General features: G+C 33.5%; 2 protein-coding genes across 3 annotated transcripts; both read left to right on the top strand.

The window, feature by feature from the left end:
• Positions 1-2,299: 2,299 nt before the first annotated feature.
• LOC110640924 (shaggy-related protein kinase alpha) lies at positions 2,300-7,038 on the top strand. Of its 2 annotated transcripts, none has more exons than XM_021792465.2 (13): positions 2,300-2,508; positions 3,709-3,899; positions 3,999-4,091; positions 4,181-4,240; positions 4,364-4,636; positions 4,830-4,904; positions 5,030-5,086; positions 5,174-5,314; positions 5,405-5,455; positions 5,746-5,841; positions 5,942-6,025; positions 6,453-6,555; positions 6,643-7,038. In XM_021792465.2, the coding sequence occupies exons 2-13, from the start codon at positions 3,786-3,788 to the stop codon at positions 6,723-6,725; spliced, it is 1,230 nt and encodes a 409-aa protein (XP_021648157.1). In that variant the 5' UTR covers positions 2,300-2,508; positions 3,709-3,785; the 3' UTR covers positions 6,726-7,038. The 2 variants fall into 2 exon arrangements, with proteins under 2 accessions (XP_021648157.1, XP_057995722.1); XM_058139739.1 differs by having other exon boundaries at positions 3,689-3,899.
• A 3,914-nt stretch (positions 7,039-10,952) lies between these two features.
• On the top strand, positions 10,953-13,381 carry LOC110661746 (polygalacturonase At1g48100). The gene is made up of 6 exons (XM_021820492.2): positions 10,953-11,724; positions 11,836-12,003; positions 12,089-12,133; positions 12,233-12,440; positions 12,530-12,611; positions 12,714-13,381. The coding sequence occupies exons 1-6, from the start codon at positions 11,233-11,235 to the stop codon at positions 13,213-13,215; spliced, it is 1,497 nt and encodes a 498-aa protein (XP_021676184.2). The 5' UTR covers positions 10,953-11,232; the 3' UTR covers positions 13,216-13,381.
• The last annotated feature ends 3,383 nt before the right edge of the window (positions 13,382-16,764 follow it).

Raw genomic sequence — 16,764 nt, 5'->3', positions numbered from 1 at the left:
ACATATACAAGTTATTTTTTTAATAAAACAAACATAGATAAGTAAAACTCATTGTTACATATCCTAATAAGTTATTTTATAGATTATCATAAATCATTTCTTCTTTAGTATTTTTTTTTACAGCATTTCAAATTTTAAATTAATAAATTCACTTAAATAAAATTAAATTCATAAGGTATTAGTTTATAATTATAATTAAATTATTAATAATAACATGAAAAATTGAAGTTGAGAATGTCAATCCACGTGTGTAAGATGGAGGATTTGCGCGTCCCAAAATTCAACATTTCAAAGCCCCTTGTTTATGAGGCGTAGAATTGTCCTCGTTTTCTTTGACTAATGCATTTAGAGGGCTCACTCTAATAAAACATAAATTAAACATGTTAAATAAATTAATTAATTTATACTAAACCTCATTTCTAACACATCCAAACTGCTTAAAGAGATATTAGACAGCAGAATATCATAATTATCTGCCTTGAAAATGATACTCCACAAAAAGACGTTTGCTTGGAAACCCAAATGCCAGAACTCTCTCGGAATCGAATCAATATGCATGGGCACCCAAGAAAGCTATTTCGGAGTCCAGGGAAAGGTCTTGGGCTCTCCAAATACTACTAAAACTAGCACACTTTTTTCTGATGGACGAAAATATACGCGTATTACAAGGGAAGGTGCGGTTGCCTATTTGGAAGGCATGCTGACAAATTGTGAAACGTCGCATCATGGCCAGTGTAATCTTTTTGTAAAAACCACGACACCAACCGCTTACGTAATTGCTGTTAGTTTTTGCTTGCTCGCCCCATCCACAGTATTATATGTTTCCTTTCATTTATCCAATAGTTTCCTTCAGTTGAAAAAATAAATTTATTTGGAAAAAAAAATATAATTGTAGAGATTTGAATTTTGTTTTATCAAAAGGAAATTTCTCAATTGCTCCACATCAAATATCATGGAGTTTACTGTTATATTCTAAGAGAAAAAGATCGCTACCCATTCACGTGGCGGCCCAAACTTCCACCAACCGACCAATAATTTGTGCCTGCCAAGTGCTTGTGAAAAGCAGGAGAGCTGGATAGGCCAATTATTTGGCCATGTCTGGAGTTAGGGATGACATTGCAGGGTACGGTTTTGAAAAAGAAAAGCACACTACAGTAAGATTCACGTTCGGTGGGATTGAATTAAAAACTTGACTTTGGACAGCATGCTTCCATGTACGATCTAATTTTTAATTTACAAAACAATAGATAATGGCAACGCGAAACATGTTGGTGGAAAATGTTTGTTCATTTATTATTTTTTGCAAAAATTATTATGTGTGGTGCAGAAGATTACTTCTAGACGAATTTGGACGTGTGAGCTTTGGGTTATCACAAATGGCAACCCCAGGACGCATGAAGTGACGTGTTTCTCTTATGGACTCATGCCTTTCGCGTTTTGCTAGGTGGCTCAATAATTGGCGAAACCCTCATTCTTCTTTTCACCAGCTATTTTGAATAGGGATGCGTACACTCCTTAGCTGCCATTGTTAATATTGCCTTTACATTGAATTGATTTAATGTAATTCGATTTGATTCGTCTATAATTTTGATTTGATTTAATTTTTATTTTATATAATTTTAATATTTCAATTTTTACCGTTGAATTTGAATTCAAATGCTAACAAAACAAAAGGAAGTGTGCGTCACTGCCCCTTCCTTTCGCTAGAAGCTTCTGCGAGAAAAGGGCTAAGGCTGTGTATTGTTTGCAATTTGGGTGATACGATTTAAGAGATTGGATGGGCCTGGATTTTAACACGACCCAATGAAGAAAAGCAGTAGAAAACAAAAGTAGGGGTTGCAGTCCAAGTCCAACATCAAATTTCTTCGCATTCACATGGTCCAAATGGCAGGCCTTGAATAATTTGTACTTATTATTAAAAAGTCTATTTGACAGTTTGGAGCAGCTAGAAGACAAGTAGAAAATGACTGTTGGGTCAATTAAAGAAAAAAAATTATTTTCTTTTTTTTATTTATAAATATTATTTATATTTTTATAATCCATATATATATTGCTTATTCCTATAAATGTAAGTAACAGTATGGGCATAATTAAATCACTACAATCTAAATATAATCCCAATTTCAAATTATAATTTTTCTATTTATTTATTTATTTAATTTTTTAAAAAGGGAGGGTGTGACTGTGATGAGCTTAGTTTATTCAAACAGACATGAAAAAAAAAGAGTAAGGAAGTAGAAGAGGTGGGGCCATGTGAGGTTGAACGGTCAAAAAGAAGCAAAACAAAATAAACCACTCCATCCAATCCGAGAAAGCTACAGCAAACAACTTTCTCCTTCACCTTCTCTTTCCTCTTCAATTCTTCTCTCCTTATTTCTAAGTTACTTGAATCTTACAAACACCAAATTCATATTAAGCACTTCACTAACATAAGATTGATCCGTTTCGAAGCTGGTCATGAATCCGTCTCTACTACTTCTTCGTTTTCGCTGTTTGTTCACTCCATCTGTAAGTTTTCATTCATTGTTTTTTATTTTTTTCTTTTTTGTGTGGGTTATGAAGTTGATCTGTATATTTCTTTTTCAGTTCTTTTAGTTGTTTCGCTCGTTTTCTTCCAATCTTTATGGAGAGATATTTTCATTTTCATGAACTTTTTCTTTTTTTTTTTCTTTTAAATAAAATTTATTTTACTATTCTGGGCTTCTGCTATAATGTGTTTTAAGTTTTAATGAGTTTTATAGCTAATGTGTTCGTTTCAATTTGAGACTTTAACCCTCTGTTTGACTGCGTGCGAAAGCCTATCTCAACCAACCTTCATTTTGCTATGTTATGCCTTGGTGTTTCTTGTAGCTAACAGAGAAAACAGAAAAACTGAGCTCAACTGGGGGGAATAATTTGACCTGCGCGGTTGCGTTTAATTTGTTTCAGAATGATTTTCTTTTATTTTTGGCTCCTAGGCAGATGGGTTTTCCTTGTATAAATGATTGATGCATGCGTCTTAGAGAAATTGTGTATCTTTTACTTGCTGGTAACTTTTCTCTCTGTCTAAAACATGCATAAAAACTCTCTCTTTCCTGCTAATAGAGCTTTCTATCCGTTAGCATTTTGTCATTAATTCCTATTTGAAGTTCATTAATGACTTTAGCTTTAATAGCCTTGTTCACCGACATTATAGATGCATGATTCATGGAGACAGATATGTGGAGGCTCTGGCCGTCTGGCTTGCTATTTGAATAACGCTTTTGTATGTCTAATTGCCATGTCAATAAAGTCCACCATATATTTTTTTTTTCACTTGTTTTGTTATTTGAAAGTAATCTACCGTTTTCATTTGGATTTTCATCTTGTACAAGTGCATGTTATTTTCACATGTATGGATAAATAATGTCTTAAGTACCTGTGTTTCAAAGCTTAATATTGTGGCATGCATTTGATTGTAATCTTCACATGTTTGTAACTTTAGTGGTTGTCATTTGCGCTGGTGGCTGCTTGATGCATTTTTTTTTTTCTTTCTTCCTTTTGACAAATAGTTTTTTTGAAAATAATATAATCTCATGGGACTTGCTAACCGCATTTACACAAGGAAAATACTATGTACCTAGGCATATATGCATCTATATTTATGTACCATATTAGCATTTATGCGCGCATAATCCTTTTCCCCTTCCTCTTCACATGGCACAATTAGCACCAATACGTTGTATGCAGGTAAATTACTGAATCTATATTGAGGGAAGGTAAATTTGCAAGGGAATCTTTTTCAGTTTTTTGCCTTTTTTGAGCAAATGGCTTCCATGAGCGTTGTACCTACTTTTGGATTACGAGATCAAAGTGAAAATACAACTGGTGTTGATAGGCTGCCTGATGAGATGAATGACATGAAAATTAGAGATGACAAGGTAAGTGATGAGTCTGGCCTTATGTTTATCATTATCACGCATCACTTTTCCTTAATTAGTTGGTTTCATATCACGAGAAAAATGTTGAATGTTTTCTAGGAAATGGAAGCAACAGTTGTTGATGGTAATGGAACAGAGGCAGGTCATATAATTGTCACAACTATTGGTGGCAAAAATGGACAGCCTAAACAGGTTATTCTTTTAAGTTTTATGCTCTTTGTCAAGTAGAATTTGTGATTGGTTTGAATTTTTGGTGACACAATGTCCTTTAATGGTTGTAGACAATAAGCTATATGGCTGAGCGTGTTGTTGGACATGGATCTTTTGGAGTAGTATTCCAGGTAAATTTTTAAGTTCACGAAAAAGCTGCTGATTTGCATACTTATGCCAACATGTCATTTTTTTTATTAAACATTTGAACAAGATGTTCAAACTTTCTTTTGTGCCTTGATTTGGATATTCAGGCTAAGTGCTTAGAGACTGGTGAAACTGTTGCTATAAAAAAGGTTCTACAAGATAAAAGGTACAAGAACCGTGAGCTGCAAACCATGCATATTCTGGACCACCCCAATGTAGTGTCCCTGAAACACTGTTTCTTCTCGACGACTGAAAAAAGTGAGCTTTATCTTAACCTGGTACTTGAGTATGTGCCTGAGACTGTCCATCGTGTGATCAAACACTACAATAAGATGGGCCAAAGGATGCCATTAATATATGTGAAACTTTATTTTTACCAGGTATGAGTTGCAGGTTTTTCCTCTTTGTGATATGTGTACACTAGTTTATTTCTTTACTGGACATTTGATGTATATTTTATTGGCCATATTTAAGCCATGTGCTTGTTTTTCCTATCTTTTGTGTTGTTTAATTTCTCAATGATTCCAAACCTTGTTAACTTGTCTCATTTCTGAACTTTTTATATTCTGACAGATTTGTAGAGCTCTTGCATACATTCACAACAGTATTGGAGTGTGCCATAGGGATATAAAGCCTCAAAATTTGTTGGTATGTTGAGATGGCATTAATTGTCATAGTAAATCAATCCTTCTTCATTGCCTCCTTCATTAATTAATGCATCTTATTGTTATTGCTCTCTCTAATTTTGAATCTGTTGATTATCATTGAAACAGGTAAACCCACATACCCACCAGCTGAAACTATGTGACTTTGGAAGTGCAAAAGTTTTGGTTTGTATCTAATTCTGCAGTTGCTATTTTGTTTTTGCTTTTGTGGATATTTGGTTATTTTATACTAATTGCGGTTAATTTTGACAGGTGAAAGGGGAACCAAACATATCTTATATATGTTCTCGGTATTATAGGGCACCTGAACTTATATTTGGTGCGACTGAGTACACCACAGCCATTGACATTTGGTCTGCTGGCTGTGTCCTGGCTGAATTGCTGCTTGGACAGGTTGCTTGTTTCTTTTAAGATGGTTGACTTATTATATTTTATGGAGTTGCTAAATATATGCAACTAACACTATATTTCCACTGATGCCAGCCTCTCTTTCCCGGTGAGAGTGGAGTGGATCAGCTTGTTGAAATTATAAAGGTAATAGTTTGTTAAATTTCTCACCAACAAAAGGCACCAAGTAATCTGTATTAAGCCATTCATTTCCCATTGTATCTGAGTGTGGATGCTATTGAAACTTAGTCATCCTAATGAACCTTTCTTATGACAATGCTTATTGAAAGAAACTGATAAACTGTTAGTCTGACCAAGGATATTCAAATTTTTATTCATATTCAAACTTACCATCCCACTGAGATTAGAAAATCCAAACTTTTATTTCTAGTAATTTATTTTATTTCCTTACTATAATTTTTGTGATTGTCTTGCAGGTTTTGGGTACCCCTACACGGGAGGAAATCAAGTGTATGAATCCTAACTACACTGAGTTCAAATTTCCACAAATTAAAGCACACCCATGGCATAAGGTACTGGCAATATCTACTCACCTGTGGTAGCTCTGCTATTTGAAATCCTAGTGATGATACACCATGGTCATGTACTCATCTACATATCATTGATCAACAGATATTCCATAAGTGCATGCCCCCTGAAGCTGTGGACCTTGTCTCAAGACTATTGCAGTACTCTCCAAATCTTCGAAGTACAGCTGTAAGACGAAATTTCCTTCATAGTTGCCCAAGCTTGAATTATCTGTTGAAAGCTTCCTACCTTCATTTAAGCTAATATTTCTCTCAACACTGTATGTTGTAGATGGATGCTCATCTGTGTCTGTCATGCCTGTGATTACTGTTTAGTTCTTCAAGTACTTCTATCACTGCTTTTCATCAGTAATATTTAAGGCTTGTTAGACCTTAATTGTGATTTATCCTACAGAGATCCCATCTCTGATGTGTAATTTTGTGAGACATATGTGAATCCTATCTTAAGCCTGATAGTCGTAATTGAGATTTGATGTTTCTAGTAGGATGGTCTGATGAGCTGTGAGGCCTCCATTAGACTTCATTATATGCTGTTCATTGTGATCGTGCTTCCTTTTTTCTACTGATTTTCATCAATTTCTTTATTTTCCTTGCAGCTGGAGGCGTTGATCCATCCCTTCTTTAATGAGCTACGTGACCCTAACACTCGCCTACCAAATGGACGCTTCCTTCCACCACTTTTCAACTTTAAAACTCATGGTAATGCGCCATTTTCGAAAATTATTTTACACTTTCCTATTGCTATGTCCTTTGATAATTGTTGATGTCTCTTCCTTCTATGGTCAGAACTGAAGGGAGTGCCAGTTGAGATGCTGGTTAAGCTAATCCCAGAGCATGCAAGAAAGCAATGTGTCTTCCTTGGGTTGTGATGCAATTCAGTGTAGTTATTGTCTGCTGCTCGCAGAAAATTTGCTGTAGAAAAGTAGCTAGTTTCAAGTGATCATATTGAAGCAGCGTTATTTCTTATGCATCCCATGTTCATTTATTTCTTTTTATAGTTATTTTTTAGTTTTTTTTTCTATTTTTTAATCATCTTCTGCCTCTTTGTAGAGAGCAGATAAAAAGAAGGTTCCGCTTATTATGTTGTTAAGCCTCATTGAAATGGATAGGCTGACCTTTAATTTTCAATCAGGACAGAAATCAACTCAAATGTTTTATCAATTATATATTTTTTCCTTGATATTACAAGGATATCGTATCAACAGAAGTTTTCCTACTACTTCCCCTAGAGTCCAGATGAAGTTTCAGCTTCAGGATCATATTTTGCATACATCTTTTTCTGGGTTACCATCTGCTATACCTAAAGATAGCACTACCAAGCATACACTATAAGCTTGTAACTAGTACACCTTGCATAAGTAGATGTAAACACTTCTTTTTTTTTTTTTTGACTTGGACAAGCTAGTTCTGGGGCATTTGATTGTGGCTTGTGGGGCGAACGGTTGGCACTTGGTTGAATTGGTATTTGCTTTAAGAAATTTCTTCCACATATGGCTGGAAGTATAAATGGCCTAAAAGGGAGACCTGTAGGACCACAAATTATATTGGCGAGGAGCAAGAACCTTTTTTTCCAAGACCAAAATGCTCTTCAGGCATGCGTAGCCTGGAGCTTATGATGCTCATAAATAATCATGGGAATATGGCCTTTTGTTGAGCCACTCGCCGAAAAGGGATCTTTATAACTTAGCCCCAGTCTTCCATATCAGGCTTCCTAGACATCTTTTAAAATAATCCTAAAAGATGGTAGTAGAGTTGCTTATTTCTTAAACATTTAATCTGCCTATTCGGAGTCTCAAATTCATTAAATGCTCTTTTAATTTCATCTTTCCAGGATTAGCTCAAAGAAGACCCTATAACACCTGTTTCATACTATGCCTTTTTCCATATTAAAATGGGATATATTGTGACAATTCAGTAGAGTTTTTCAGCAGAGAAGTGAAGTTGGTTCGAGGGTTGAATTTAATAGCTGAACTGCTGCTTTAGAGAGAATGAATGGAAGATAGTCAAGATATAGCGGCAGGACAGAACAAGATATTGGCTAAGATCCTCAATGATGAACTAGAAGATGCTGCTGTTCAGATTCATGGTTATTTTCAAGCATGTTTTGGTCACACATAACAGAAGAAGACGTGAAATCCATGCTGCACATTTTACTAAAATATTAAGAAAAGGGTGGAAAGAGGGAATCCAAATCGATCTCACCTCTGATGCAGGAACAGAAAAGTTCAATTTTCTTAAGGACATCCCCATGATTAAAACTTTGAATTTCATGGGAAAAAGCATCATCAACGCGTTAATTTTAATGGAAGGCTAAGCTAGAACATAACTATATCTGTAATTTCATGGAATCCCAGAATTATATTTCATTCAAAATTTTTATGGTTATTGTACTGATCATCTCTAATCTGCCAGCTCTATTAATGAATATGACCCATCATGAATATAACCAGCATTACAGAAATGTTGCTAGCTGCCAATCATGTTCAAATCTTGAAATCTTTTCTGTCAAACCAAAAAATCCCCGCAGTTGACTAGTTGATGGCCAATCTTTAAATGGAAGCAAGACTGAGCATCATTGGATATCACCGAAAGAAACAACTGAGAAATCCTGACCACAGAATTGATCAATTTGATCGGTTATAGAATAAGCCTCCGCAAACTTTGGCAAGGCAAAAAAGAAAAAAAAAATGTTCACAGATGGTGTTCTTTATCTTTCTGCAATTTTTATTTTTTAATGTAAAAATGAAACCTGATTGAAAGCATATTACTCACCTAATATATTATTCAGGAACATTTTCCATGGATGCCTAGCTAACTATATCGATAGCCATGTGCTATGGATCGAGGTATATTGAACACTACAGGTACAACATCCCTATTATTTGCTAAGGTAGACATGTTTTCCTAATAGGGCTCCATGGTATTAAGACTTTATAAATTTGTATCATATACAAACTATGATTTTAATTATGAAAAATTATGAGAAAATTTATGAACACTCAATTTTTCTTTGATTTTATTTCAACCAATGAGAATTGGTACATTCGATGAATTGTTTGATAGTGAATTAACATTTCCTCATCCAAGCCAATTTTTTATTCAAATGTGTCAACAAACTGATCTATGTGTGAATGATTGGACTAAAGCTGCACATAAGCAATGAAATAATATAATTAAAACAATTGATGATGACTTCAGAAGTTAAAGCACAACGAGACTAAAGAAGGATTAAAGTAACTTAGATATTCTTATAAATATAAGAGAATTAGGAGAGTTTTAATTCTGATACTTCAAGAGCATATGTAGGTATTTTAATTAGGGTTGTGCATAGATTTTAGGAAGACTGAATTGAATTGAAATTTGTATTAAATTGACAAAAATTATATCAAATTGAAATTTTTTTATACTTTAATTTGATTTTAATTCTTCATTAAATATTTCAAGAGGATATGTAAGTATTTTAATTAGGGTTGTGCATGGATTTTAGGAGGACTGAATTGAATTGAAAAATTGTATTAAATTGATAAAAATCATATCAAATCGAAATTTTTTCATACTTTAGTTCAATTTTAATTCTTCATTAAAAATTGAATGGAATCATATTTCTATTTTTTTTTATGTATTATATACTTTTATATATGTATATATATATATATGAACTAAATATAACATAATATTATATTTTATTTTTCTATATTTTTTTAATAATTTTAGTTATAAATACATTAAATTATGTCATAATTATTAAATATTAATATACTATTATATTATATATATGTTAATTCTTAATTATATTTGTATCTTATAGTCGATATTACATAATTAATAAATAGTTAAAATGTATATTATATAATGTATTTATATTATTATATTATATAATATATTTAATTATAAATTATATATGAATTTTATAATTAAATATTATATAATTTAAAAATAGTTAAAAAGATATATTATATGATATATTATGCATTAATAACCAATTCAAAATTTAAATGCTAATTAAGTATAACTTTTTACAAAAATAATTATATAAAATTATTTTAAGAATCGAGAATCGTATCGGAACAGAAGAACAAAAAATCGTATCAAACTAGAATAAAATAATAAAGAATCAAAATGGAATTACACTAAAATTTTAGTTCAATTTCAGTTTTAGAAAGATCCCAAATCAAACCAAAACTGCACACTCTTAATTTTAATTATCAAATAATTAAAACCAAATCAATTAATTTTTAATTTGTTATTTACAACAAGTATAAGAATTCCTGTAATTAATAATATATACCTTTAATTTTTTTTATATTTCCATCTTTGTTTTTAAAATTACACAATAAATTTTATTTATAAATACATAATTTTTCTTAATAAAAAAAATCAATTTCGCTAGATTTAAAGACGGATGGAATCAAAATCATATTGAACCTTGAATTGAAATTAAAACCGAAACTTGAATCACCATCCAGTAGAAATTGGGATCCAACAATTTGGTTTAGGACCAAGCCAGCTACAACCTGGACTCGCCGGTTTCAAATTGAAACGGAACCACGGCCATGCTTAAGTAGTGGGCTTGCAACTTCAAGCCGATCATCGGGGAAAAAAAATGGGTTTAGAAAGTGAGGGTAAAACCAGCCGAAATTTGATAAACTTTTGACGTGGAAAGCCCAATAACAATTTGCAGTCCGAAAATTGAAAAATTTAAGAATGCTTTCCCAGTTCAGGGACCTAAAAATAACAAGAAGATGCATTAGTTGTAATGATATTCAATTAAGAATGCTCACAAGTAGGCCTGATAAGACACTGCCGTTGCTTATTATAATATTCAGATTGTTGAAATAACTGATTGGGGACCGATGAAAGTGTAAGTTATGGGAAGAACATGGGGGGCTTATCAGACACTCGTTATTTCCTTTTACCTTTTTCCAGAACTAGCATATGCAGACTCCACATTCACAAAAAAAAAAGGCCAATGCCTGAATGGAATTTGGTCGGTTTCGGCCACCAAAACCAATTAAAAAAAAGCAAGGTTCAGATGTTTTTGAATGTCCATTCCACTATCAGCTCTTGTCATATATATATATGGGATTCAGCCTTTCTGATTCTGCATGCATTCCAAGGCCAAATCTTTAGCAAGTTGCTCTAGTGCTCATAGTGCACTGTACACTTAAACCGTTAAAACAAACCCACTAGCTTGCTTCTTTCAACTTCCCATAATTTAGGGTGCATTTCCTTTGTCAGATATAGTTTCTTGATCTAGTATTTAGTAAGTGATAGAGACAAAGCAATTTTGAACTGGTGTATTTTGAGTTCCAGCAATTTTCAACAGAATTCTCCATCGTTTCTTTAGTTTCTGAATTTTTCCAAGTTGAGCCCAAAATGGGTTGTTCTCGTGTGTCATTACTTGTTTTCTGCATTTCCTTTCTTTGCTTCTTCCTTTACACCACTCAAGCTAGGTGGCATTACCATACAAAACATAAACACACCCATTCTCACAAAGTATCCGCAATTTCACAACCTCCCTCTTCCCCTCCTGAATATGCTTCAGAACCTCCCTCTACTCCACCTGAATCTTCTAATCTTTCAGAACCTCCAACTCCTGCGCCTGAATCTGTTAATCTGTCTCTCACTCCTTCACCTGAGCCTGCTAGTCCGCCTGATGATGGGAGCGACAACAATTCTGGGGTTTTTGATGTACGGAAATTTGGGGCTGTTGGCGATGGCATAACAGATGATACTGATGCATTCAAGATGGCATGGGAAACAGCCTGCCAAGTTAATTCTGCAGTCATCCTTGTTCCTTATGGCTTCAAATTCACGATTCAGTCTACAATTTTCACAGGTCCTTGTCAAGGTGGTCTGCACTTTCAGGTACTTTGCGCATATTATTCCCTTCAGGATACACTTTTTTTTTCCCCTACCTCTCGAGGGTTAAAAGGACTAACGGGCAACTGTGTAATTTACATTCTGGCAACCGCTAAGGTTGATGGGACTCTTGCGCCTCCTGATGGACCAGACTCCTGGCCACAAAAGAACAGTAAGAGACAATGGCTGGTCTTTTACCGAATTAATGAAATGTCCCTAGTAGGAGGTGGTGCAATAGATGGCAGAGGAGAGAAATGGTGGGATCTTCCATGCAAACCCCACAAGGTATTAACAAGCCAATCCTTAAGACGCCTGCATTTTAGGTGTTGAATTCTATTACTAATCCATTATGCATATTCTACTGGTGCAGGGAATAAATGGAACTACATTGCCTGGATCCTGCGATAGTCCAATAGTAAGTTTGCACACTTTGCACAATTAATATTATATTCTTCCACTTTCATTCTACCACAAAACATTAATTAATTGAATTGAGCATCATTTGGTAATGCAGGCCATTAGGTTCTTTATGAGCTCCAACTTGACTGTTCAAGGACTTAGAATCAAGAATAGCCCCCAATTCAACTTCAGATTTGACAACTGCAAGAATGTTCATATAATATCCATTCACATTACTGCTCCTGCCCTAAGTCCCAACACTGATGGAATTCACATAGAGAACACCAATAATGTGGAAATATATGATTCAGTAATCTCCAATGGTCAGCAAAGGACCTCATAAATCTTCCTTATTTGCCTTTTTACTGCAGTCGGGCATCACTAACGTCTTTCATTACCTTATTATATACAGGTGATGATTGCATATCGATCGGGTCAGGGTGTTATGATGTAGACATAAGGAACGTCACCTGTGGACCTAGTCATGGAATCAGGTATTTCTAATCTTAGAATTGTCTGTCGCGTTTTAGCAAATTCATGTGCTCTTAAGCTTATACACTGAATGGGGAAAAAAAAAATCCTTTTCTTCCACTCAGCATTGGGAGTCTAGGCAATCACAACTCACGAGCCTGTGTATCTAATATCACGGTTAGAGACTCGGTGATAAAAGTGTCGGATAATGGAGTTAGGATCAAGACATGGCAAGGTGGATCAGGAGCAGTATCAGGAATAACATTCAGCAATATTCACATGGACAATGTAAGGAATCCAATTATAATAGACCAGTTCTACTGCCTGACAAAGGACTGCACGAACCAAACATCAGCAGTTTTTGTATCGGATATTCTCTATGAAAATATAAAAGGAACCTACAACATTCGAAGCCCGCCAATGCATTTTGCCTGCAGTGACTCAGTCCCTTGCACCAACTTGACGCTCTCAGATGTTGAGCTTCTTCCTGCTCAAGGAGACCTAGTATTGGATCCATTTTGTTGGAATGCATATGGAGAACTGCAGACACTAACTATTCCACCAGTCTCTTGCTTGATAGAGGGTGCTCCTCGGTCCATGTTGCATAATGAGATGGATTACTGTTGACCTACCAGATTCAACTGCAAAGTAGTTTCAATATGTACTGTACATAATTGAAAGAGAAGCCATGATTAATGTAGTATCATGGTAACTCTAATTATGTGTAATGATTGTGAAATGGTGTATTTTAATCACCTTCCCATAATAATATATAAAATGTCTAATTTATCAACTTTTCCACAGTAGAAGGTCACTCGAGCAACGTAGACAACATACATATGAATAGTTGCCAAAATGCATGCATAAGAAGGAATTCTAATATATTTGGTTGATAACCAAATAATGATGGGGAGCTTTGGCATTCATTATATTTACTCAAGTGGGGTGGAACAACTTAATTAAATTCAACTCCCTCTATAAGAATTCCTACCAAATTCTAAATAGAAACGCGATAAAATTGTCATTTTTTTTTTCACTTCGTTGCATTCTTATTATATTGTATTTTTTAATATTCCATTGTATCTTGCCAAATTAAGATATCCCTAGGTTTGAGACAATAATTGAACTGCTAATTAATGATACAAGAATATGAGAGTGGGAGGAGATCATTTATCGGTAATCTAAGATATGATTATGCTATTGGGTGAATTTCACCTATGATACATGAACTTTGAGATTGATAATAATATGGTACATAAATTTTAAATTTTAACTTAAAACCTTCTAAATTTTAACAAAAGCAACTTTAAACTCTATGTAACTTGCAATCGTCAGTTTATCGGTAAAATGATGATATATCACATCCAAATAGGATTAAAAATTTTATATTCCCTTTCTCTCTCTTTCATCATGTATCACCCTTACTCTCTCTCATCTCTATTTTATTTCTCTCTCTTGGATGCAAAGCCTTCTTCATCCCCCCCAACTGTTCATTCTCTCAGCTCCTTCATCTTCCTCGCTTGTGGCTTTGAAACTCATCCACTTCCATCCTTAATAATTATATTATAAGGGCATCTAGATCTAAGTTGCTCCGGCCTATTCACCCCTCAAGTTTCACTGGCTTCTGCTAGATAAGTTTCTTCCGCAACCAAAACACCCAGTCCATTAGGTTTAACTTAATTTCTTTTTCTTCTCTTTTTCATTGTTAGTTTTGTGTGTGTATATAATTTTAAAATTAATTAATACAAAAATAACTTTAACCCAAAACACAATAATCTCCTTTCTCATTGCCTTGATTTAATTCTAGACTTTTTGCCATGTTGAAGACTAAGGTTTTTTTTTTCCTTAATTTGGGTTTTATTGGAAGGATATTTTTTTCTTTTCTTTCCTTGTATGCCTTGTTATTGGGTTCTAATTATTTTTCCTCTTTTTCTCTTTTGCTTTGTCGCTTTGGAATTTTTTGTGGGTGACAAATTCTGAGCCATGGGGCATAGTTGGATGATATTTGCTAAGATAGGTATGAAGTGAAAGAGAAGAAGCCCATGAGAATAATGTTTTCCTTTTTTATTTTCCTTTTTTTATGCCATATTTTGGCATTTGATACGAGACCAAAAAGATTAAAAGCCATGAGAAGTATGGAAGGTGATTCAAAATGAGAGATTGTCATATTGAAGGAGCAAAGACATTTTTTCTATTTTTTAAGAAATTTTTGTAATTTTTGTTTATGGATCGTGAGAGAATTTTTGTTTACAATTTTTCTATTCGACTTCTTTTATTTTTTTTTTTCTCATTTCCATAAATGATGTCTTATTTTATTTTCAATTTTTTTCTCTTTGGGTGAATGGAAAATGCAGTAACATGATTCTACTCCTTTACCAAGCCATAATTATGATATGATATACTTAGCAGTTTTAAGCATTTCCACACACTAGAGTCTTCACGTCCCGAAGAAGTAAAAAAAATTGTTAAATAAATAATAGATGAAATTCTCTTTAGTGTCGTGAGAGAGGATATTGAAGGGGCCGAGAGTATAAAGAAGGTATTGAATGCAAAAGAGAAAAACAAAATAAAGTTGAGAGAGTGTGTGAGGGAATATATAGTGGAGAAGAAAGAAAAGATTAATCATGTCACCACTTTACCTTTAAACCAGCTATTACAGGTTACATGGGGTTTAAAGTTACCTCTATTATAATTTTGGAGGTTTTAAGTGAAAATTTAAAATTTATGTAACATGTTGTTATCAATTTTAAAATTTATTTACCACAAGTGAAATTTACCCTTATGCTATTATTGAAATTCGAAGTGGAATATTCCATCTTTACAAATATAATAAGTTGAGATAAGGCAGAATGCGACAAGAAGTTTTTAAGAAGAATAACACAGAAAAGTGAAATTGGGAAGCTGCGCGAGTGAAGTTCGAAGGGAGATTGTCAAAACCTTTACAAGCACTAACATTGATAATGGGTGGGTGCAAAAGTGGGGGGATAAGCTTTTCTCAACCTCTCTTGCACGCGAAGAGGCTACCATATCTATGATCATAACAATATACAATTGCAGGATATGTAGTTGAAGCATCGACTATGAAGGGTTCTCTGAAAAAGTTGCAGTCGGTGCACGGGCTAAAATCCAATTGCCACCCACCAAACTCCCCTTTTCAATCTCTCTGTCATAAATAAATATCTAAGAATTGCCTTGATGGAATATGTTTCTTCTTTTGTTATTGGTGCTCGGCTGTGCTTGCCTTCAAGAGTCTAAGAGTTAAGACAATTACAATTAAATAAAAGGCAGAATATGACAAAGAATATCAATTAACTATGTCTACATTTTTCTGCATATCGATCAGATAAAAACAGAGAATATGGTAAAGGAAGGGTACAGGCACAAGTGCTCCTTTGGTTTTATTTATTTAAACATTACATCAAAATTTTATATTCATTGCTGAAATGAATTATCCAATTGGTAGGATTTGAAGTCTTCATGCCTAACTTTAGAATTTCTTTTGTGAGAAAAATGAGAATAAATGAATAGCGAAGGAAGACGAGAAAGAGATATATAAGATGGTTAATATTATTATTATTATTATTATTATTATTATGCAAAATTTATTATTATTATTATTATCATTATCTTCACAATTCGAAATATAATATTTTTGTATATGACTAATGGATTTTTCTTGTATAAATTTAATTCATTAAGATAAAAAATATATGATAATATTTACTTACTATATATATACGAGTCTCTGTATATTTACATCTTAAAAAGGTTTAATGTTATTTTTCAATTATATTACCTCAAGCCAACTTAAAAGGATTAAATATTAATAAGATCGATAAATGAGTTTGCAAAGTTCTACATGAGTATAATTTATTTCTGGATTATTAATTCATAAAAAAAATTTCCCTCTGTTTCATTTCAAATGTTTTTTTTAAGGTTTTTCATAACAGTAAACTTAATAACTAAACTTATGTCCACTCCAACAATTCACCATGGAAATGTTGCTTCAAAGTGCAAATTTTTAGGATTAATTTCAGGAATAAAGCATGATGGTGTACGGGATATATGGCTCTTGGGGCTGTAGATGCATTTAATTAGCTTCTCTATCAATTTTAATTTTAATTATCTTAAATAATTTCTAAGATTCATTCATATTGCTAACCTTGATAAATGATC

This window comes from Hevea brasiliensis, chromosome 2 (genome assembly GCF_030052815.1).
Source record: "Hevea brasiliensis isolate MT/VB/25A 57/8 chromosome 2, ASM3005281v1, whole genome shotgun sequence".
Taxonomy (NCBI): Eukaryota; Viridiplantae; Streptophyta; class Magnoliopsida; order Malpighiales; family Euphorbiaceae; genus Hevea; species Hevea brasiliensis.
This window is presented reverse-complemented; position numbering and strand designations above follow the sequence as displayed.

What these genes read in the sequence shown, in the direction of transcription:
- LOC110661746 (XM_021820492.2), top strand. Translation starts at nt 11,233, where the DNA reads ATGGGTTGTTCTCGTGTGTCATTACTTGTTTTCTGCATTTCCTTTCTT. An exon ending in AAGGTGGTCTGCACTTTCAG is followed by an intron (nt 11,725 to 11,835) that starts GTACTTTGCGCA and finishes GCAACCGCTAAG; the next exon opens with GTTGATGGGACTCTTGCGCC. An exon ending in TTCCATGCAAACCCCACAAG is followed by an intron (nt 12,004 to 12,088) that starts GTATTAACAAGC and finishes CTACTGGTGCAG; the next exon opens with GGAATAAATGGAACTACATT.
- LOC110640924 (XM_021792465.2), top strand. Translation starts at nt 3,786, where the DNA reads ATGGCTTCCATGAGCGTTGTACCTACTTTTGGATTACGAGATCAAAGT. An exon ending in TAAAGCCTCAAAATTTGTTG is followed by an intron (nt 4,905 to 5,029) that starts GTATGTTGAGAT and finishes TCATTGAAACAG; the next exon opens with GTAAACCCACATACCCACCA. An exon ending in CAAATCTTCGAAGTACAGCT is followed by an intron (nt 6,026 to 6,452) that starts GTAAGACGAAAT and finishes TTTTCCTTGCAG; the next exon opens with CTGGAGGCGTTGATCCATCC.